Genomic DNA, 23,252 nt, shown 5'->3' on the forward strand with positions numbered 1-23,252 from the left:
TCTGAGGTGGTCAGAGAGGCGAAGATGAGGTAGCTAGGACCGACGTGACAGAGCAATAAATAAAAGTGAGAAAAAGGACTGTGTGTTGAGTTTCCAGGTCTTTAACATCAGGCCATCAGAAAAATATCACATACAGTATGGACATAAATGGACATAAATTCCATGACCTGACTCTTCAGGGTTTCTGTAGGTTTCAAGTTAAATTTAAGACTTTTTAAGACCTTAATGAATTCAAGTTCATCGAGAAAGAACTACAGCACACAGAGACATTACAAACTATGCAAACCGAAAAACATCTCTATTATATCAAAAAACTGATCTTAAAGCACGGCAGAAGAAGCGTTAAAGATCTTAAGACCTTTTCAAACCTATTTAAGGCTTAGTATGTAATATGTAAATGTATTTAAGACTTTTAAAGGCCCAGTGGAAACCACTTTTACATTTAATGGATTATTTTTTACAGTGTAGTATTGTACATTTTCTGGGTTCTACTCTATCATTACCCTAAAACCCACCCATCAATGTCTCAGCATAACCACCTGACTATATCGGCATGCCTTCAGTCCACTGGTAGAAAAAGCAATCAAAATATTTGTTTACTAATTTGGGACAGTTCATCACTCACTGCAACTCTGAACGTGTGGAAAAATCATTTGAAGTGTCCACTAGAAATTAAGAATGATGCCTACAGACATAGACCAAATCAAAGAGACAGGTGAAATAAAGGATGGTTTACAGAAAAGAGGAGTAGAAAGAGGATTCGGAGGTGGCGTTGATTTCAAAGCCAGAGTGGCCACAGATTTGTTCCATTTCATTTATTGTTTCTGACTTAGCCTTTTGTTTCTGATGAATGAAGGTGCACAGAGACGCACACCTAGAAGCCCTCGCACTTTGAGATGAAACAGACACATGAGGGGACACCACTGAATGATTTCTTTTACTGAAAAGAAGTGGGGAATAAAACTCTTTTTCCTGAAGAAGGATATATCCTTTTCAAATGAGCCTTTCAAGCAATTAAACAGAGTAGCTTCTTGAACGCAGCTTTAATGGTACAATTCACTGTTTGTGGGAGAGGTTCACAGCAAAAAAGTCCTATAGTAACTACAAATGTAGCTTTTTTTTTTAGCTTTGTCTTCATGCTGCAAACAATATGACAGATGACATATTTGCTCTCACTGTGAAATGTCTAACTATTGGTAAAATGCAGGGTGAGGATTTAGGGGCTGTGCTGCAGTTAGGGGACATATATACCTTTGCTGATGAAGACATGTATGAGATTAGATATCAGAATTTCAACCTCAAATAAAATGACAAAACAATATTGTGTATCAGAATGTACAAAGAAAATAAAAATGATGAATAAAATAAAGATACAAAAAAAACAACATTCACTTCTTCCTGTTAAAACCTATTATATTATACTGTCCCAGTGTAAGCATTGTTTTTTTTATACCATTTTTAGATAAAATATATTTTCCAAGGAAATCTAAAGTATGTGATTTACAATGGTCAAACAAAAGTAAAATATATACAACTGTGTGCAAAAAAAATTAAAGACAGTTCAACCCTAAAATGATCCTTTTCATACATGTTTATTATAGAGGTTTGAAAGGTTTACAGAATAATAATCTTCTGAATTGCACCGTGTTGTATTATATTTAATTGTAACGATGATTATTCAGAGGTTTTAGAATAAGTTACCTGAAGTCATCTGAATTCAGATTGTTTAAAATATAAGGACCAAAGTTAGCTTTGAATATAGACCAAATATTTCTGGTAAAGCTCCCAGTGAAACAATTTATTTAGCATCCAGATAGCTTAGCTTAGCACAAAGACTGGAAATGGAGAAAAACAGCTCCATCCGACTATAACAAGATCCACCCTCCAGCAACTGTAAAACTCACTACCTCATTTATTCCGCCAAGGAGCTGACTTTTCTTTAGTTGCTTTTGTTTGTGTGTTAATTAGCAAGATTCCACAAAAATTACCAGATGGATTGTCATCAAACTTGGTGGATAGATGTGGTTTTGTTAAGGGTCCACAACTTCTTTAAATTGTGGACAGAGTTGAAGTTATTTAGACCCCTTTTCATCTTCCCACCTGGTTTGTATGCCTCTGAATGTTTGGTCCATTATCCGTTTTTTTGTTATGTCACCTTTAGTTTTTCCAAGTAACTTTGTATGAACCACTAAATATGTAAATATGTTTTTTTATTTATATGTTTCTCTGTCTTGGTCTGTCTTTCTTTCATGCTTCCTTAAACAAACGCACCCTCAGTAACACCACAGACACAAAAACAAACCCCCACACTTCCCAATCTTACGCCTCCAATCACTTTGACTTTTATCATTAATTGCCTGCAGGTTTTTTGTTATTTAATTTATTCACCTTTTGTTTTTATTTACAACATTTGTCTCTCTAATGGGTTTTTGATGCCGTTTGGATTCTGATGCCTAATTAGCGCTTTGGCAGATTGATTATTTTTCCTTTTTTGTCCCTAAACCCCAAAGGGATTGTAGCATGGGATTATCTTCTAATTAGTCCCATACTCTTTTTTTGTGAATACACAAGTGAACCAAACCTTCAAACTAAACTCTGAAAGTTCAACCAATCAAATGTTCACATTCAGTCACATTCAGTGAGTGAGCACCACTTTAAATGTGGATTTTTATACATCAGTGAAAGTGCATGGCCCCCTATTTCTTATTATTGGAAGCAGGGGCTGCCCAAGTGCACATCTTTTAAGATAATGGAATTTAAAAACATCACCAATCTGAAAACACAAGATGGTGCTTTTCTTTTTCTTATTACATTTGTCTGTGAATTTTTTTTCTTTTCCCCTCACACCAGTAAAAGTGTCTGTGTTTTAACCCCGAAGCTCCTCTAATCAAATATTCCTTATACATCTGCCCTGACCTCAACCTCCACCAACACTGCCTGGCACAGTACGTGTGATGTGTGTTTGTGTAAGAGGGAGAAGGAGACAAAAAATGTGCATGTGCGTGTGTGTGTCGACCACATAAAGTAAAATGCTACCCACATGTGTACGTGCCATGCATATGTGATACACTTAAGTGCTTGACATGTGCATGTGATTATTAATTTATGCATGCATCTGTGAGCATAAGCACCTGTCTGTCTCCATATTGTAAATGATGTTGAACATTTATGTTTAAAGTGTGGCATGGACTCTTTAAGAAAATGCATGATGATATTAGATATTTACAGAAAGTGCAACGCAGCCCAAACTATTTAGGTTCTCTATGTACATGTTCCTTCTGTGTGACAGTGCGCACATGTGTGTAATTATAGACAGATGTGCATGCATGACAGCATGTGTCATTCTGAGAGGACGAGTGGGTAGAAGACAACCGATGATTAATTTAACAGAGACTTAAATCTATGATCGAAAATGTCTTATACGTTCCCTAATAAGCTACCGACATCTAACATCTTAAATATCTTGTGCTGTAAAAAATATTTCCTTTCCCCCGAAAATCGCCACCAGCATCCTTTGATTTACGGCGCTGCAAACTTCCACTATTACAGAGCTGCCGGCAGGGGAGGGGGAGGAATAGAAATCTGTTTCGCTGCGGATGTGTGGGATGTTTTGACAGGTGTGGTGAATACCACAAAACTAATTTAGTGCTTATGCAGCAGTAGTGCCTCTCAGACAGTCAGGTGGTGTGCTCTGCCACTCCTGGTGTTAACAGTCTGTAATAAAGACTTCAGAAACCTGTCCGACTCATCACGTAGATATCCCTCTTAAGCAGTTGTTGCACGCAGGAGCGAGGCAATTGGGAGTGAAGCCATTTTCTCTTAAAAGCGTCCCCATATCTCTGATCACTTTTTCCTCCTCGCTCTGACTGTGCTTGCTGAATTCAAAGCAAAATGATGTTTTTTTCTTTAGCCACTTTTTCCTCCACAGTTCACAAAGTCTGATCTTGGTTATTCTGTTTGATGAGTCTCGACACTTCCTCAGACTGAGCTGCGCTGTGTTTTCAGGTCCGCAGCAGCACAGAGCCGGGGCAGTGGCTGAATGTTGAGTTTTTGCGCCTGGTATGATAATGGAGGATGAATTCAAACAAGACCTTGAACACAGCATTGTTTACAAAGTTAGCATTGTGTAGTGTGCATGAAGAAATGTTGTTATGGCATTCACCGGTACTGGTTAACAGTAAGGCACTCAGTAGCAATGTGTACGTGTGTGAATGCATGGAGGTGGGACTCTTGTGTGTATTTGGGGAAGATGTAGGTTAATGGCTGTCTCTTTCCCTCTGATCTGAATAATTCATCCAATGGGAAGCTTTTATATGTCTCTGAAGAATCTCTCTGATTGGTTGATCAGGCTGCTGCAGATCTCTACCTGCTTCTTCGACCTTGAGAGATTGATTATGAAGACCATGTCGGAACACTGTGTGTGTGTGTGTGTGTGTGTGTGTGTGTGTGTGTGTGTGTGTGTGTGTGTGTGTGTGTGTGTTGGGATTGTGAGTCCCCCCCCCCAACGAGCCCACTTCCTTCATTTATGTTGTTTATTGTTTTGTGGTGGGATCTCTCTCCTTTATCTTCTGCCATTATCCATTTCCTTGCCCTTAGTTTCTCCACCACTCTCTCATCTGACACGCATATACACACACATGCACTCGCACACACACACACACATAAGAAATCTCTTGTGTCTCCATCTCCGTTAGCGTGAGACCACCTCCACTGGGATGTTCTGAAACATAACACAGCCTGAAGGGAAACACAAAAAAACATAAACGATAACAAAAACCAAAACAACTTTAACAAAAGAAAACTGTGAAATAATAATAATAAAGTGTACAGGAGAGGTCTAGTTGCTGGTAGTGACAGTACAACAGATATTTGTTGCTTAGTGTTAGTTACAAAAGTTGTTTTTGTGATGTTTGAGATGGAGAAAGAACACAAAGTCGTTTTGCTTTAAATAATAGAAATATACATACAGTACATTTAGAGATTTAAATACTAAAGGATCCAGAGCTATATTTTAATAACCTTGTATTGTTTCTCCAGCTCTCATAAAAAAAAGTCTAGTATTAGAACAGAGTGGTTAAGTGTATTAGCCATGTTATTCACATCAGCACAGCAACAGACTTTTTTGTAGTTATGTCTGGAAATAAAACACAATGTATATAGTGATAACTGCGGCTATGCACATACAAATTGTAATCACCATAAATTTTAGAGTTGCACCCAATCGTCTAAAAATATGTTTCCTTTAACTTATCTCCGAAAACAGATCAATATTGCAATATATTAGTTATTGATATATAAGAACCTCATACATCAATGTCCACAGTTGCTAATCTGGTGCTCACACTCCAAACACCATCACCATGTGTGTGTGATGTTATCAAGCATCATTATTTATCAGTTATACAGCAAAGGCCTCAGTCACTTCTATTTAACATGAGCTATCCTGTACAACACAGCAGCTTCCAAGTGAAATGATTATAAAAAACAATTTACTCGCAGTAGGATTGAAGTGGCCTTTTACCAAAGCATGAGTAATAAATATATTGATCACACAAGCATTTGAACTTCACTTTATAGCCCTCAGCCATCTCACCACAACCCAATTAATGGACACGTCCACACCCACTGCCTCGTAGCAGAGAACACAAAGGCCTGTTCATCATATCCAACACTCTGTGGCACCTCTGTCAGAAAAGACACTCACACAATTCATAAAAGATGAGCAAAACAGAAATGAAAGGCAGGTACCAGTGCCTGGTATGTGACTGGGAGAGTCTGTGGCAACCAAACATAACAGCCTAATCTGTGTTGAAGGATTATGTGCACACTACCAACCTGTCTGTTTATGACAGAGGCTGAGGCGGCCAAAGGAAATAAAATCTCTGCGCTGAATCTGGCATTAGGGTTCAAATGCATTCCAAATATGAGTGGAAAATGAGAAATGTCACCACCAAAGATAACCTGTTGCCAGTTTGAGTCTGAAAAAGACAAACAAGTCCTGTCTTGCTAAACATCACAGAGATAAACTGAGGGTAATGGAGGTGAGGTAGAAAGAGGATAAAAGTCATATTCCAGGTGAATCTCAACAGTCGGTTTACTTTAATTTCATGTATAGTGATTTCCTGCCCCAGTGCTATGTTTACATTAGTAAAACCATTGCTTCATTTGGGCTACTCTCATCGTTAGCTTTATACAGCTGTTGATAATGAAACGTTTAGTTTAACAGTGAAGGTTTCTATATTGTAAGTGTTTTTGTTAACTTTTTTGTTAAGGCTGAACAAATATAGCAGGTGTCAAAGAGGCCTCAGACCACGTAACGGACAACAAAAGTTTTTATTCCACCCCCTAATTTCCAAAGTGAATATAACCGGATCAAATATAAACAATGTTAGAATGATATAAACGCTGGTTTGGACTTTCAGGTGTGAAAACTTCCTAGATGTCTGTCTCCATATTGTAGCTCAATCCACTGCATATTCTGTTATTAATCCAAAAAACTGTTCCATTTAATGTCGACTCAAACAAAGATATGTCAAGAAGAGCCTCATAACTAAGTACCACCTGTGGAGGTGATGTGTAGATTTGTTCAGGATGGATCTTTTATAATTCTCCATGGACTAAAGAATAATCCTTATCTTGGATTTAAATAATTAGTGTTACTCTTATAGCTGATATCCAAAAACTAATGAGCATCAGGGATTAGGAGAGTCTGGGACAGAGGTGATGTTCATCCTCCATTAGAATCAGTGGTTGCTTATAGTGAACCTGGAAAACAGCACTAATGAATTAACATGCAATACTGCAGAATGCAACCAGCATTTAATCACACAGTAACTGTAAACATGCTTATTACATCCTGTCCAAAAACAATATTACCCCTCCTGCTGCAGGTCTGGAGAAGAGGGATGTGTAATTATAAAGCTTGCAGGGTGGAAATAAAGTCAGAGCAGGGAAGTAATGGCTGAGACGTCTGTCAGGGCAGGAATGCAAAGGAGAAAACCATTCGAGGCAGCTGACACTTTATGATAGAGGACGGGGTGAGGCGAGCCAAAAACAACAACTTGCTTTCCCCCTTAAGCTGGCTTTGTCATTTCTGTTCTGTGCAGAAATTTGCAGATTGTTAGCAGACGAAAAGTAAACAAGACAAAAGCAACAAACTCCTCACTGATACTCACTTTACCTCCACGAGGCAGCGACTGTAAAGACAATAACTCCACAGTTCGACCTCCCTGAGGAGAGTTTCATAAGATTCCTCGCTGCACTGCTGTCACATAGTTGCCTAATAACCATCCACCAAAGACTCCTATGAGCCTCTCATTTGTACCTGGACTATATAATACGATGAATCAGCTGGTGTGTGTGCACACGGCAGAAGCTTAGTGTATTAACAATCCCAGGACACAGCAGAGGAATTTAATTTCTGTTTATTGAAATCACAGAAGGTTCCATGCATGTGATGGTTTACCGATTTAACAAAGCCAGAAGTGGGTCAGGAACCATCTAATGGAACCAACTTCTAAACCTCAAAAATATCTTTATCAGCCCACCCAGCTTAAGACTGGAACATACACTAATATGAACATATGTATTTATTGAAGATGTCAGACAGCGAGGGAAGTCGGTGTCATCACCTCATATGATGGTTTAAGCATTGAACAAAGCCAGAACCAGGTTAGGGATCAATCTGACTGTAAAAATATCTTTATCAGCCCTGAAGATCACTGCCTTTGATTGGAACATAAACTTAACTGAACATATTTATTATTGATTCCAAAGAGCAACATAAGTCATCACAATTTGACTTTCTGTGGACCGAACTGAAGTAGAAAAACAGACAAGAAGTAAAGATTGTTGCAGCAGAGGCATCACAGACAGAGCATTACAGGAGCCAACACGACTGTGAATGTTTGTGTGGTGTAGACTTGTTCAGCCCTAAAGTTGGGGTTTATCTATCTAATAAGTCCAGAAATCTCTATCTGGCTCGTTTATCTTGAGAACTGTTTATCTTATCGGCTTTACTCTTGGAAGGTGTATGGACATGCAATATGTTTCAATATTCATAAAATGAGTGGTTACCGGTGCTCTGTAGCAGATGCAGCTATTGGGGCTCGAGCACGGCAACAGGACATTCACAACTACAGCAACAAAAAACGATTCTCCTGTTTGTTGTTCTGAGTCGAGCTTCACTGAACTTTGAATGAACAGGTGAACAGCTCTTTGTGCAGCAGCGGGGGCGAGTCTTCATTTGCTCAATTACTGCCAGTCACTTTTAGATTTCAGAAAGAAAACTGCAACCAGCATTGCCACAGGTTAACAGCCCCTTCAGGCACTAGAAATATAAAATGAACTATAGTTTCTACACAGTTGATCTGATGTATGTAAATGTGCTAAAATTACCTCATAGGACTGAACCAAAACAAAGCTGCTCTTACCCTTTCTGCCTTCTTACACAGTATTCACAGTATTGGTTCCAGCACACACCTTTTTGAGACCAAACGCTGTGGTTAAACTTTCTATTATTATTATTTCAAATCAAACACATCTTAGCATCAGAAATGTCAGGTTTATGCTGCTCAGTATCTCAAAGCAGCCCCCCCCCCCCCCCGATTTTAAATTAAAATCTCATCCTCATAAATCTGTACGAACGTCACGACTGGCTGCCAATCATTGTGAGTCCACGTAGGAGGAGTGAGCAATCTTTTTCATCCAATGACTCACTCCATGTATAAAGCCAGTAAATGGGGCAAACAATCTCTCAGCTTGGGGCAGCGAGCTGCAGAAGTGAACACAACTAGATTCAACGTCTTTTGTCTGCTCCCATCTCAAGTCTCGACTGCTGACTTTAGTTGGTCCCAGGCGTCATTTTCGTGTGTGTTTGTGTATGTTTTTTTTATGTTTTTTTATGTCAGAAGGTGGTGATTCACTCCTCACAGACTCAGCTAGTGATAATGATTTGGTTTTAGTTTTGGAGCAGCGCAGGTTGGCATTGACGCGGGTTGCTATGGCAACAGCATGCAATGGGCAACGGAAGTCAACCATGTCATGCTGCAGACCTTCTGACAATTGTACACACACATTTTCTCTCGGTATCTCTCATCACCAACTCACTGTTACTATTTTGTTCCTGACTTTCACACACACACACACACACACACACACACACACACACACACACACACACACACACACACACACACTTTACCACAGACCACTTGTCAAAACTATATATGCAGCCTGTTGCTCAGTGTACCTTCTGTGTGTCTAATCAGCGTTTTCTCAGGACATACATTTGTTTTTCTCTGCACGTCAGCTTCAGGCTGCTTCTTGCTGGGTCGTGAATATTTTCTGTGTTGTCTTATGTCAGCGAAGAAAAACCCTGGACAACTCAGCAGAATCTCACGTCCTGGCACTGCACCATGAACTGGACATTAGGAAACAGTAATAAATCCAACTGGCTGTTCTCTGCTGCTGCTTACAAGCAGTGTGTGCTGCCGTATGGGAAGCGTTCAGTTAGGGTTAGGAAACATGAGCGTGTGTCTGTGCATGAAGAAAAATAATCAGGACTGTCTGCTGTCGTCTTCTGTTTCGTACGCTCTGTCTTTCTGTCAGACACACACAAACTGAAGGCTTTCTTTTTCCTTGTCACATTTTCTTTCAGTCTGTCACATTCATTTGTTGATCTTTCTCTCCAATTTTCACAAACCAACAATTACCCTGTTTTTCACACATAATCATCTCCCTATTATCGTCCCTCTCCACTTCCAAATACACACACACACACACACACACACACACACTTCTCCCACTTTGTCACGCACACTGCCCAAATATTATCCTCTTCTTTGACTGCAATTTGTAGTGAATTTCATGCATGAATCCTTTATTGATATAAATTATACAAAAATAACTCCCTTGGACCTCACTTCTATATCATCATTACTAAATTTCCAATATGCACATATGTTTGATTTCTGAATTTGCTTGTTTGTGGATGTATTCACTCTGACATATGCCAGAAACAATGACCTTGCAGTAATCCTATCACTCAGACACTTTAAAAATATCACTGGACACATTGGATTGTGTTTGACCAGAGGCTAAAGGCTACTGGGATGCATTGTGTTAAAGCGAGAATGCAATTACATTGTCAATCCACAAACAGCATATAACACAGACAATTGTGAGGGAGCAGCAGCTAGCAGCCATTAGCCAGTAAACACATGAAGCCGTCGTCTCCTCAGTCGTCACATTATTCAAGAAGCTCATGAATAGAGTGAAGACAAATCGAAAGCACACACAGTTTCACAGCTTGGCCAGCATTTTCCTCTTTTCCTCTAATATCTTTTTTTGTTCTTCATAAATCAACTTACGTTGACTTGGACACATAGTCCGTTAAGAAAAATGAATAATCTATAGCAAATGGACGGCAACATCTGATGCTCCATAACAAAAAATAAATAAAAACAGCCGTCAGGAAACAGCACACCGACTCAGAAGCTTCTAGCTAACACTGTAAAGACTCTGAGTGCGAGGCTGTTCTGCAAATTAAGACTGTGAGACATAACAGGTACGAACATGAGGCAACACAAAAAACAACTGTGATTGACGGTCTGCCTGTCAGACACACACAAGACAAAACTGAGGGCTTACTTTCTTCTTCTCTCTCCCTCTCTAGCATTGATTCTTTGTATTTTATTCTCTCTCCATCCATCGCTCTCCTCCTTTTACCCTGTCACTCATTTCCCCCACTATTCCCCATCTCCCCTACACACACACACACACACACACACACACACGCTGCAGAACTGAGCTGCTGACCTTAGCATTAGGCAGTGATGGGAAGGCAGGGCCAAGAAGATTGAGGCATCCTGGCACAGGCTGTACAGGCCAACAATCAATTAATCCATCAATAAGCCTCTATCTGTTGTAGTGCTGTTCACCCTCCCTCTCTCTCTCCCCCTCTCTCTCCCTCCCTCTCTAATGTGTAGTAACGGCTTCACACATGCACAGAATACAACACAAAAGCAGCCAGACACAGTAAATCATATTGACATCTTTACCAACTCTCATACATATTCAGGAAAACTTCATTTGTGTATCTCTGAGTGTGTGTGTGTGTTTGTCTCTTGGCCACTTGAGTATCTGCCTGAATGCATCAGGACTGGGTGCTGATCGATAGCTGTAAGCCTCATTAACATAGACCCACAAACACTGTACTGCCAAGAAAATGCCACACTGATGCAACATGTACACACTCTTTGGCAGCACTGACGTTTACTGAGGGACCACTGAGGACTTGAACAACGCACATAATCATACTGTGCAAGGAAAAACATCACGCTGGCACAACGTACACCACAGGCTACACAGTGTAAATGTTGACAAACGGTCTTGCACGACAACGGTCTCTAATCTGACGACTTGTTGCTGAAGAGTTTTGATCCAAGTTGCACAAATAAAAACAGACGTCTTAACTTTGAGACCAGTGACTTGTAACTGCACTTCAGCCTTTTGACTTGCAGCAAAGAGGTATAATTTACTTTGCCCAAAATAAAATAACAAATGAACGCTTCCTTTTTACTACTACTGCTATAACTTTCCAGATCAAAGCTCTAGTTTGTATACTGCTTTTTGTATACTGCTTTTTGACATTTAAACATACAAGTAATTAGATATTCCAACATTTTATTAATATAGATATCGATCTAACTATCTTATTTGACTGATCTATCTTATTACAATAAACCATTAAATTACTTACATTACCATTAAATCAGCTCATTTCATCTGTACTTCATCATGAAAAAGATTACACTGTCACTCACATAAAGGTCTCATGGAAATCTTCGAGTGTGATGGATCTACTGGCAGGAATGGAATTTAATTTTCATGTTATAGATTTTATAGATATAGATTTTGTTACATTAGAATGAGCCCTTTATATCTAGTTCAGGACCATGTTTCCTCTCCATGTTTCCAAATTGGCCCAGAATGGACAAAACAAGCGATTGCATTTTTACTTACATAGATGGAGTTGTTGCAACCTCACCACTAAATCCACATAAACACACTGGACATATAATTTTCTTACACAGTTGTGGAATTTTATAATTGCATGACATTGGTAAATAATAGTGCAAAATGACTTGTTCATTACAGAACCTTATTATATAGTGTATATTATATATAGTGTACACACCAGTAAGTAACACACATGACAGGATTTTCAGTTTCACCAGGGCTAATGCTTCATTGTGTGATGAATAAAAGTAGCTGAAGGCTGGAGGTGGATTTGTGATCAGACAGTACGAGTCAGTAGATGAGAGTGATTGTCTTTCTCTTCGTGGATGTTTATCATAAAACCTATTGTGAAGACATTGTTGTAGTAGTTGCTGAGAAAACTGAGTTACAAAGGTGTTTCCTTTTTTCTACTGTTTTCTGCTCTTACTGATGACATCATCACTGAGTTAATTCATATTTAATGGAAACAATGGCACCGATGATATTACAGTTGCAGTGCTGTCAAGAAAATACCTAGATACAATTGATTAATGGCCATACTAATATTTTTTTAATAAAATTCTTTCCAACAATCAAAGCCCTTATGTTATAGCATATGGAGATGTGTATCCAGTTATTCTAGTTTGATCTGTGGTCAGGGGCAAAGTACCATCTGAAAATAACATTAAAAAAAATATTTCCATTAATAGAATTCCAGCTGCCGCCAGAAAAAACTAAAATCCCAGACTTTGGTGTCGTCAGTGTCCTAAATATATGGATCAGTATGTAAAGAGTGCATGTGCTGTGTAAGAGTTTATGACCACCAGCATTCCTTGTATGCATTTTTGTTCCTTGATATGCAGATGGCCGTCAGTGGGAAAAACAAATTGGGTCTAGCTGAACATTGTAAAGTGCTTTCTGTCTGAAGTGGAGAGCAATCGAATTAAAAAAACCCTCATATTTCTATTAAAAATCCTCAGCTGCACTGTAATTATTTCACCTGAGGCCTGCACAAATTGTACATATGCATAGTGCCCTGTTCCCAAACTGCACTCCCATTCTCAACAATCTCATTTTTCCCTCTGTGACTGTTAGCAAAGGTCAGGCTGACCAATACATGACAGGAAATTATGTCAGCCGGTCCTCGGTCCACAAACATTTGCCCTTTTCAAAACAGACCATCAAGGCTTTGGTTTGTCTGAGCCCACACATGGTGCTTTCATATCCTCTTAAAAGATGAATTTGTTGATCATCAAATCTTGCTATTGACTATTTTTTTTCTATAGTCAGTTTAATTAGAAACCAAAATTCTGGAGAAGTGCAATATGTTTGATTCCTTTGCCTTAAGTAAATTGGGAAACATGCACTTTAGATTAAATGTATGGCGTAATTACTTTGAATCTATAGTGAAATCTTCTGTACTAATGCTGTACAGTACGAACGGATAGTTGGAAATAACTGAGAAATACAGAGAAAACGTTCTAACAACTTCAGGCACATTCAGAGCAGGTGAACTCTGTGCGTCAATGACCAGCAGAGCCACAAGACCATAAGTCTTTAGAGACCGCTGGTAACCATGACAGCCTGGTGTACCCTAAAATTATACAGGAACAATGTAGTTTACCTGTTTGTTGGTAATGTGATAATTTTGAAATTAAGTCACATCACATGTTGGTGAAGTAGAAAGTATCACTCCGTCCTGCCTGAAACATCCACATTAATGCTCAGTACCTCATATACACATCCTGTAATAGAGTAGATAGCTAGTGGGTAAAAAAAGTATAAATCCCCTTTTCCACTGCAAAAAAACGAACATCTGGTTTTTGTCTGTAATGGGATTGGATACAATTGGCATTCACTCCTGGGTCAAATGATTCTGCAGTAGACACGGCTCTGGCTCCGATCAGGAGTGATGGAGACATGACTCCTGTCCTCTTCTTCTTTATTTTGGCAGTCTAGAAGCTGACTCTGCACCTTTTCTGGCGTGATGTCATGACACGCATTGAAACATGCAATTGCAATTCTCATCTTCGTATCATGCAAAATAAAACACTGACAGAGAGGTGAGATAGTTTCTCAGTTTCAGGTGCTTTCAGGACATAGAATAAAATGTTTCTGGTTAAAAAAAACATAGAGGAAATCTCCTCTCCTGGCAATGGGAATCTTCTTTTTTAGTGGGTTTACCCTTGTTAAAAAAAAAAATAGGTCTAAGTTATTTTTAAGATCCCAAAGTGTTACCCTCCTTATTTCCAGATAACTACAGTACATACTATACTGGTAACTCCAGAGTGTTAACACTGTATGTTGTATATTGTGATCTAAAGATATATAAAACTGTGACAACATTGTTAGTGGCATGTCCATCCAATCTGATTGAAGAAGGATTAAAGTCTCAGCAATTCTAGCACTTGACATCAGAGATATGATATTTTCCGCTGTCGGAAATTTAAGATTTTGTAAACTATCAAAGCTCTTTTTAAATCAAAACCTGAATTTCTAATAAATGTCCAGTTCCAGGGGCGTACACACACCTGAGGTCAATGTAGGAAGAAGTAAAAACAATCACTTATAAGGTGCTTTGTGTAAAGAAAAGCTGCAGTCACCAAAGTGCACAGACAAGATCTTCAGGCAGCATTTCGGTTTGGAAAAGAGCTTATTCCATTTTCTAAGAACTTCGAACAATCACTGCCCTCAGGATCTGCCTCAGGAATTTAGACTCCTCCGGTGATCAACATTATAATCAGCAAACAAACAAAACTGTTCCTTCTGTGTGAGGACACAGAGTTGAATAATAAACAGTGTCAGGGCGCCTTCTTTTCTTTACATCTATCCATCCATTTACATCCCTCCTGCCCCAGGGGCACATGGGACTAGAGCCTAATTGAGCATGCAGTCAACATAAGGCACAGAATGGGTTCATGGTTAAATCTTAAAAATTGAAGAAGCAATTTTTATTAAATCAGCTCTTAACTTAAATATATTAATATATTAAGGACACAGATTGTATGATTGCTTCATAGAAGAAAGAGGACAGGTACAAATAAGTTACTATTATTATTCCTCAGTGTAGCTGCAGTTCACGAGCTGTCCATCCTCTTTGCACCCAGCTCATCAGATCCAGAATGATTTTGCATAAACCAGCATGTTCAGGTATCTTTAGTCTCAATGCAGTGCTAAAGTGACTCAGAGTAGTAAGAGCTTTAGGCGGTCTACCCACTGACCTGCAAACCACTTGTTACAGTAGTTAAAGTAATGTCAAAGTAAAATGCACAGGCAGCTTTAATGTGGCAGACATTATTCAAACATCCCCCCCAGCTGACCTTCTAAAATCTCCATCTTATTTACGATTGCCTGAAAAGACGTGGCGGGTATTTGTTGTGTGCTATAATTGAGGCTCAATACTAAAGTCAAACACACTCTTATGCAAGCTGAGGAAGATGTCAAGCATGTTAGCGTCATGGCTCTAAGGACGGTACTGCTGTTGGTCAGAAGAGGAAGAAGAAGAAGTTGAGCATGCCCAGTAGTGCCTCAGAGTGGAGCTCTGCTGACCTTGAGGGTGTTGTATTGATCGCCCAGCAGCGAGGAGCTGTGTGTGCATGTGAGAGAGAGAGAGAGAGAGAAAGAGAAAGAGAGAGAGAGAGAGAGAGAGAGAAGGAGGCATGCAACTCCACCAAACAAGGAGAAAACTGAAACCTGCACTAATGATGAATCATTGATAAGTGGACAAGAGAGGACGCTTTGTCTCACCTTTTCTTTTTCTCTTCGTCTATCTGGCTTTTTTAACTTCAGCTTTCTCTCAAATCTGTCTCTCTCTCTCACACACACACACATGCACACACATGCACACAAGAAATGTGCTGCCTTTCCCTCATTTCTTGCAAAATGTCAATTTTAGCATTCACTCTCTCTTCCCTTTTCTTACAGATGCTTTGCGGGCACAAACACATACAGATGCTGCTGCGTCCTCCCCTCACTGCACTGCATTTGTCAGATGTGTTTTCCCTCTCAGGAGTCTGCAGTCACTTTAGGAAGGTCGTTATGTGTAATTTTGTGGAACCTGTTAGGCTTTTGAAAAGACCCATTTCAGCTTCCCTGCTCTCATTTTTTCTCGATTTCTCAGGCTCTCATTTTTCATTTTCCATTTATGCAGCTTGAAACTTTTGGATGCTTTTGCTTATGTGTGACAGACTAGACATGTATGTGCACAGATAATTCATGATTTGATTTCTCTTGCTAAATTATTTCTACTTAAAGAGCCAAGAAGGTTATGTTTCCACCCCTATCTTGATATAAATCCAGATGCCTTTCAATCAATGTTTTCTGCCACTTTTGCTCTCTTAAAATCTGATTAGTTTTATTTCTGTTCTTCAAGATTTGACTTAACAGTTGCCAAATACAAAGGTCTAAATTCACACATACCACATTCACTCTCTCAACGCTTTCACTTTCACGCTCTAAATGGGTAATTGTCATGATTCTGGCCCTGATTAGTATTTTTGAATAGTTGGTTATGGACCTTTTGAAAGACTTTTAATGTTTGAATTATTTTTGGGAGACTGTGTTGGATTCATTTTTAAGTTTGTGTTAGTTGGTGTGGACTTCTCCTTGTTCTTGGATTGTGGTTTTATATATATATATGGCTTTTTGGAAATGCCCTTTGAGTTCATTGTTTCCTGTTTTACTTTGAAACATCGCTTACTTTGCGACCTGTCTTTGTCTATAGTTTCCCTCCTCTGTGATTGGCTGCACCTAAAGTGTCACACATCCTATTGCTCCCTTGTGTTTACAGACTCTGAGCTCGCAACTCTCCTCTATTCGTTTGTTTGTTCACATCCCTGGATATTCTTTATGCTTCACTTTTGCTTCCCACTGTTTCCTAGTTTATTCCTCTACAATTTTGGATTTTCTTCTAGTTTGGATCTTTTTAGTTTGCCTGTCTGCCACCTACCAATGCCTGCTGACTTTGTTATTTAGATTCACCACGCCTTGCCCTTTGGTCCACCAAAAACTAAAATGTAACAATAATCTTACATTTAATCCATTTATTTACCAATTTTTTGCCAACCCAAGAACACAAACTATTTTATAGCCATCCTATATTTGTGTGACAAGAAGCAGCGAGGAGATGGTGGTGTTAGAGGTAACCTGTCCCAAACGCTGCCCATGTGTTATTGATGAAGGAGGCGCAGGTTAATGCAGTCAGTGTAAATAATGTATAGCATCAGCTACATCTTTTTACTCAATTGTCAGATAGAGATGAGGAGCAGCATCTGTATCCGGCTGACTCTCTCATGCACACCTGACCAATATGGCACAAGGCCTGATGTGCTCTCTTCACACTTCCTGCACACAAGACTATCCTCACCATCAGCACTTCCTGTGAGCATGTGTGAGTGTCTGTTGGGATGTTTATGATTTAGAAAAGCGTGTTGTCATGACAAAGGGCTGCTTGGTTTAGATTAGCACTGATAGCGTGCTGCCATCTGCGGTTATATGTCTGTTCAGATGGACTTTGGTCATCAGTCCAGTGTTGTATGTATGCAGAGACAAACAGTGGGTCTGCTGTTCGTTCTTATGCCACCGGGTCTCAGTCTCTCTCAACACACTTGCCCCAGTGTCAACACGCTGCAGGGCACACACATCTGGATGTATGTGGAGCATGGAGAGAGAGGTTGTCAGTGGAAAGAGTGGAGGAGGAAGACTCGGGGGGGCGATCAGGAGGGCGAAATGGTAATACGACCTAACATCCTACACACAAACACCAGATGTGTGCAAGAGCGGTGGTAGACAAGGAAACATACACTCACATATAATTTCCCTCAGAGCAACCTCACTCACCTCCGATAGAGGAAGAAGACACATCACACACACACACACACACACACACACACACACACACACACACACACACACACGTATTCTTGTACCTCTTGCCCCTTACGTAATGTTAACTATCACAACCAAAGCTACACACTTCACATGGTTTTCAGCCCGATTTGCTAGTTGCTGATTAGTTTTGCCAAACGCTGACAAAAGCCCTGATCAGCACTTAGTGGTTAATACCTATGTGTGAACTCTTCAATGCCGCAATTAGAGAGGCTCACCAACGAGGTCTCCGATGAGTTGCAGCGTCTGATCTGTTTTCCAGTCTGCTGGAAATCTAGTCAGTCTGCAACACTACATTTAACATGTCTGTTATAAGGTGAATCAAGCATTTAACATGTGTGTGAGGTTAAGGGAAACACAAACTCAGTGCAGCTTATATTTACTGTATCAGGTTCAGGTCAGACAGTTAGTTTTCTCTCAGGCTTGGACTGGTTCACCCAAAAAAATCCAGTCTGAGCCGCACTCTGTTCTTAATAACTATGATGTCCACTAAAGTGTTTTAACCACTTCCAGCTTGATGTTTCACCCTGCTAACACAATGACACAGGAGAGCAGGAGCATCACCGCATACAGTGTGTCTCTTCTGCCATGTATTCATGATTAAACGCAGTTTGGGGATCAGTTAAGGTCACACGTCCAGAGGCCAGAATGTCCTCACTCTATAATAGTCAAGTACAAGTACACACACATTTCCACAAAATGTATATACTAGCCGCTGCCTCTGTCTTTCAATCCTCCTCTCTGAGGGGCCATAAATCAATCACTGCCAAAACACTGCACCTCAATGATGCGACCAAGAGTCATACACATTAATGTACATACACTCCTGCAAACACACATCTATTGAGTTTGTGTTGACATTTGCATTCACTTTTTTCTTTGGTCATTTGAATATCAAATGTGGACATTCACTGCATCAAATGCTGATGTTTCAAATGGTGCCCAAAAAGTTATTTATTCCTGAAACAACTGTATCTTTAAACAACACGAAATGACTTCCCCAGAAGGTTGAATTTTGAGTTACTCATTACTTATCAAGAATGCATTGTTATTCCTTTTCAACCAAACTGATCTGAACTAAAGTGAACTGAATGGAAAATAGCTCCGACACCCACCGTATGAATTTTCCACAGCAAAATATTTAAACTTGAGAAATGAGCCAGTGGAAATAATACAAAAGCTCACAGTTCTTTGGCTGCACACTTAATACATCTATATTACCAAAAACAACAGCATGAACATCTTTATGTACTGTACGTTTGGAGAAATGGGAGCAGAGGATGGAAATGTAAGTGTCGGTCAGAAGGGTTATCATTAGTTCACAAAGAATGACAAATTATCAGCCACGTTTCAAAACAAGCAAAACACAAATCTGTTCTAGTGAGTTAGTTTGATCAATTCTACAAAATAAGATTAGTTACACTGTGGCTATTGCAGAAGTCACACCATGTTTTGAAACTGTGGCAAATTAGATGAATGCTGTGTGTGTGTGTGTGTGTGTGTGTGTGTGTGTGTGTGTGTGTGTGTGTGTGTGTGTGTGTGTGTGTGTGTGTGTGTCGGGTGGGGATTTGTTTCAGTAATGACGACCACAGAAGTTATACGTCAACATGTAAAAGACGACAACAACTCAGTTAAGTCGACATGCATGTTATTCACCAGCTGTTCTGAGACCAAATAAACTCCGTCACAAAGCAGCTGTTTCCACCTGAACTGGATGGATTCATGGACACGTGACGGCCTGTGTATTAAACAAGATTAGCGCGGGATGCAACTTTGAATAACCCAATCAACTCCTGGAATAATCTGAACATCACACACAAAGATTTTCTTATCTGGACTCATATTTCAGCCTAAAGATGATAAGCTTCTGATCTTAAATAACCTTTAAGAGGACAAGGTAAATAAATATGCTCAAGTCTATAACTGAAGGTCACTACAGCAACAATTAGAAAAAAAACTGAGCAAACATTTGATCAAGGAAGTGAACTTTGTATTTCCATAATGAAGTTAAAGGTGCAGTTTGTATTTTTTTTATAAGATCTATCAGAATATGTCATCAAAAAGGTAAAATAGTCGATTAAAAATCTGCATCATGTTACATAAGTGTTGCTAAAGTGATTACAAGTGATAAACATAAGTTTTAAATATAAATATAGACCAGCTTTATTGTTTATCAGCATTAAAAAACATCAATACAATTATTTCCCCCCCTGTATTTAAACTCATGTCAGTTCTGGTGTGATATCAGGTTCCAGTTTCTGATTTTTTTGTTTTGGGCCCAATCTTTTGATCATGTTTTAATTGTATCCATGAAGCTATCCATGTTAGACTTTGATCTACACATCCGAACATCCAAACAGCAATTACAATCATTTTGCATTCATCTTGAAGTTCTCATCCTCCCTCAAAAGGTGGAGGCCACTTTAGATACAAATCTGGATTCTTACCTTTGATGCCAAACTTGGAGTTTCCTCCGAACTTGAGAATAACCAGCATGAGAAGGAAACCAGTGAAGGCTACAGCTGCGATGCCCACCACCACATAAACCTGCACCATGAAGAAGTAGAGTTAGAAACCTATAGCTCCTTCCCAAGGCCACAATCCACACACCAGAAACTATAAGCTATAAGCCACAGGCTGTGTTTTCATCACTGTCCGAGAGAGGCAGATTTTCTAAAGTAGCCGACTGTTGCATCTTTATGTTCATTTAGTTATTACAGACAAAGTCAACAACTGACAGAGGAAATCACTAGTGAGACGTGACTTACAGAGACTCTGTCCTCAGGTGGATCTACAGGGGGCTCTTCTATGCAGTGGTGCCAGAGAGAGAGAGAGAGAGAGAGAGAGAGAGAGAGAGATACGATTAGAGGAGAAGAGCCACTGAAGAGGTGATGTGTGATCAAGTGAAGGTCAGTGTTCTACTCCTGTAATATATGCATAATACATAATTCATTTATCATCTGCTTTTGTTAATATTGAATAGCTTGCTCGGCCGGTGAATTTAGTTCAGTGCTCTTTGTATTTTATCGTATTTTCAGGAATTGTACAATCTTAGCTTAGCAACCAGGGACAGCAAGACTGCAGTATTGAAGACAAACCAAAGTGAAGTGCATAGGCCAATACTCAATGTCTTAAGAGTTTGGATGGTGGTTTTATTGGAATTTATTTTATTTTACCCATGCTGAATCAAAAAATGCTAAAGACATGGTAAAAACCAGTACCTGTGATTATTTCTGCAGGAGGGAGAAGGTGTTGGAGGAAGACAAGAAAAGTTAGGTTTCAAACATATCACAATAAATTCAACAACAGATTCTTTGACATGCACCATACAAATATGATGTTATGTGTCAAGCCTGTTCCGAAGGTAATGATACAGACACAACACACTGATGAGATGTCAAACATTATGAAACATGACTAGAAAAAAACTGACACTAAATATGACTTGTTAGATTGACTTATGTTATAAGTTATGAATAATTATTTTACGCACCATAATAGTATGGGTCCTTCTCAGTCCCTGCACATCATGACAAGAAAGAAAGAAAGATACAATCTGATAAAAAACGTTTCCTGTGGTCTAATATCACATAGATTGTAACTGCACAGTAGATTAAAGCTCTATAGAAATATTAGAAATCATTTGTCTTTCACTTTTTTCCTCTCAGTCTGCTGTCGTGAGTTTGATGAGATATGTCTGTTAGTATTTTCTAATATATCCAGCTCAAGAGTAAATCCACTAAAAAACTGGATGCTTTATTCTAATGTGCAGATACTCAAAACTTTTGCCTATTATTGTCTTTAACCACAACACATCTTCCTTTTCATAAAAAAAACAGTCCATTTGATAATGAACAATAATTGCAGATCTAAATATGGAATCTCATTTTGAGATTTTAACCTTTCATAATTAATATATGAACATCTTACAAATATATAAATTCTGTGTTCACATTGAAGATGTGACATAACATCAATGAGACAATGCTGCTTGAAAGTCTTTAAAAGGGAAAGTCTTCAGACACATTAAAAGCACTTCACATTCAGAAATGTAAAACAGTGACATGGTCACAGTCAGAGGATCAACAATGAGGTGCAAGAAAAGAAGAAGCAAATCCACACATCTGAGAAGTTTACACATGAGATTGTGGCCTGAGAATGAATCAACTGATTTCAAAAACAGTTGTTAATTAATGTTCTGTCATGAATATTTTCAAGTTCTGTACTTTTTGAATATTGATTTTGAAAGAAATAGATTTAGTGCTGCATATATCGTCTTGATCAAAACTATGTGAAAGGTCCTCACCGTCCCAGGGCTCCCCCATGAAGTGGGCCTCCATCTCCCTCTCGTCTGACCCATATTTATTTCTAGCCAACAGCCTGTACCTCCCATTGTAGAGGTGTGTGGGGCTGTCCAGCTGCAGGCAGCCGTGGTACTCCCGCTCTGTGATGTCATGGATCATGGTCATTATGTAGCGATCCTCCGTCACCGCCTTGTCATCCAGAAACCATTGTAACTGCGGCTCTGGGTTTCCTGGAAAGATTTTAAGATGAGACTAAATAAAAACTTTCTTTGTGTATTTAGTCATTACTGTGATTAATACATTTTGTGAGATTTAGGGACGGACCTTGTCAAATCACAGGAACAGCAAAGAACAATTAAAGAATATTATTTGTCTCGTACCTGACATGCTGAAGGGGATGCACCAATGATGGTCTGAGACTGCATCACCCAGTTTAGTGATTTTGGGAGGAACTGAAGGAAGTGAAGACAATGGAGAGATTATAACACAAATAGAAAAAACAGAAAACAAGATAAAGCAAAGGAGAAATCTAGAGGAAGAAAACAGCATGCAAAAGCTATGAATAAAATGAGAGAAGAAAAGTTGTCTTCTCCAGCTTTTAATTCTCTTTTTTACTACACAGAGACACACTTTGACACATTAATCTACATTAAACTAGGGCTCTGTGCCACAGGGTGAACCTACAGAGTATATCCAGCAGCAGAGAGGACTCCTTATCGCCAACAATGTTCTCAGCTATGCAGCTGATCTTGCTGTTGTGATCCAGCGACGACAGGTTGGACAGTCGCAGCATCGAAACCTGTCCCGATGTCTCAATCTGAGAGTGTAAACACAACCTACATGAAGCATGAAGCATTTCACAGACACAGCTACCTCCTGTTTTTCCATTGTATTTATATCAATGAGGAGACAGTAGAAACACTTGGAAGGGAAATACAAGTCAACAGCAGCTCAAAGTACAGCCTCAAATATTCCCTTCAACAACTCCTGAACATTATAACCTTCAGGATTTATTGAATGGCTGTTTTATGAGGCTGCATTCGATTTAGCCAGGTTTACCTA

General features: G+C 39.3%; 1 protein-coding gene across 5 annotated transcripts in view; it reads right to left on the minus strand.

Annotated features, from left to right (window-relative positions):
• Positions 1 to 23,252, minus strand: part of ntrk2a (neurotrophic tyrosine kinase, receptor, type 2a) — a 76,947-nt gene that overhangs the window by 39,071 nt on the left and 14,624 nt on the right. For 2 of the 5 annotated variants that reach the window (XM_069523566.1, XM_069523568.1), the window contains exons 7-13: positions 22,875 to 23,007; positions 22,571 to 22,642; positions 22,193 to 22,420; positions 21,380 to 21,406; positions 21,108 to 21,119; positions 20,655 to 20,692; positions 20,334 to 20,433 (exon numbers count right to left, since the gene is read on the minus strand). In XM_069523566.1, the coding sequence (XP_069379667.1) occupies positions 20,334 to 20,433; positions 20,655 to 20,692; positions 21,108 to 21,119; positions 21,380 to 21,406; positions 22,193 to 22,420; positions 22,571 to 22,642; positions 22,875 to 23,007 (610 nt within the window). The remainder of the gene's footprint in view (positions 1 to 20,333; positions 20,434 to 20,654; positions 20,693 to 21,107; positions 21,120 to 21,379; positions 21,407 to 22,192; positions 22,421 to 22,570; positions 22,643 to 22,874; positions 23,008 to 23,252) is intronic. The other 3 variants (XM_069523567.1, XM_069523569.1, XM_069523570.1) reach the window with 3 other exon arrangements.

The sequence above is a fragment of the Paralichthys olivaceus genome, chromosome 4 (genome assembly GCF_024713975.1).
Source record: "Paralichthys olivaceus isolate ysfri-2021 chromosome 4, ASM2471397v2, whole genome shotgun sequence".
Classification (NCBI taxonomy): Eukaryota; Metazoa; Chordata; class Actinopteri; order Pleuronectiformes; family Paralichthyidae; genus Paralichthys; species Paralichthys olivaceus.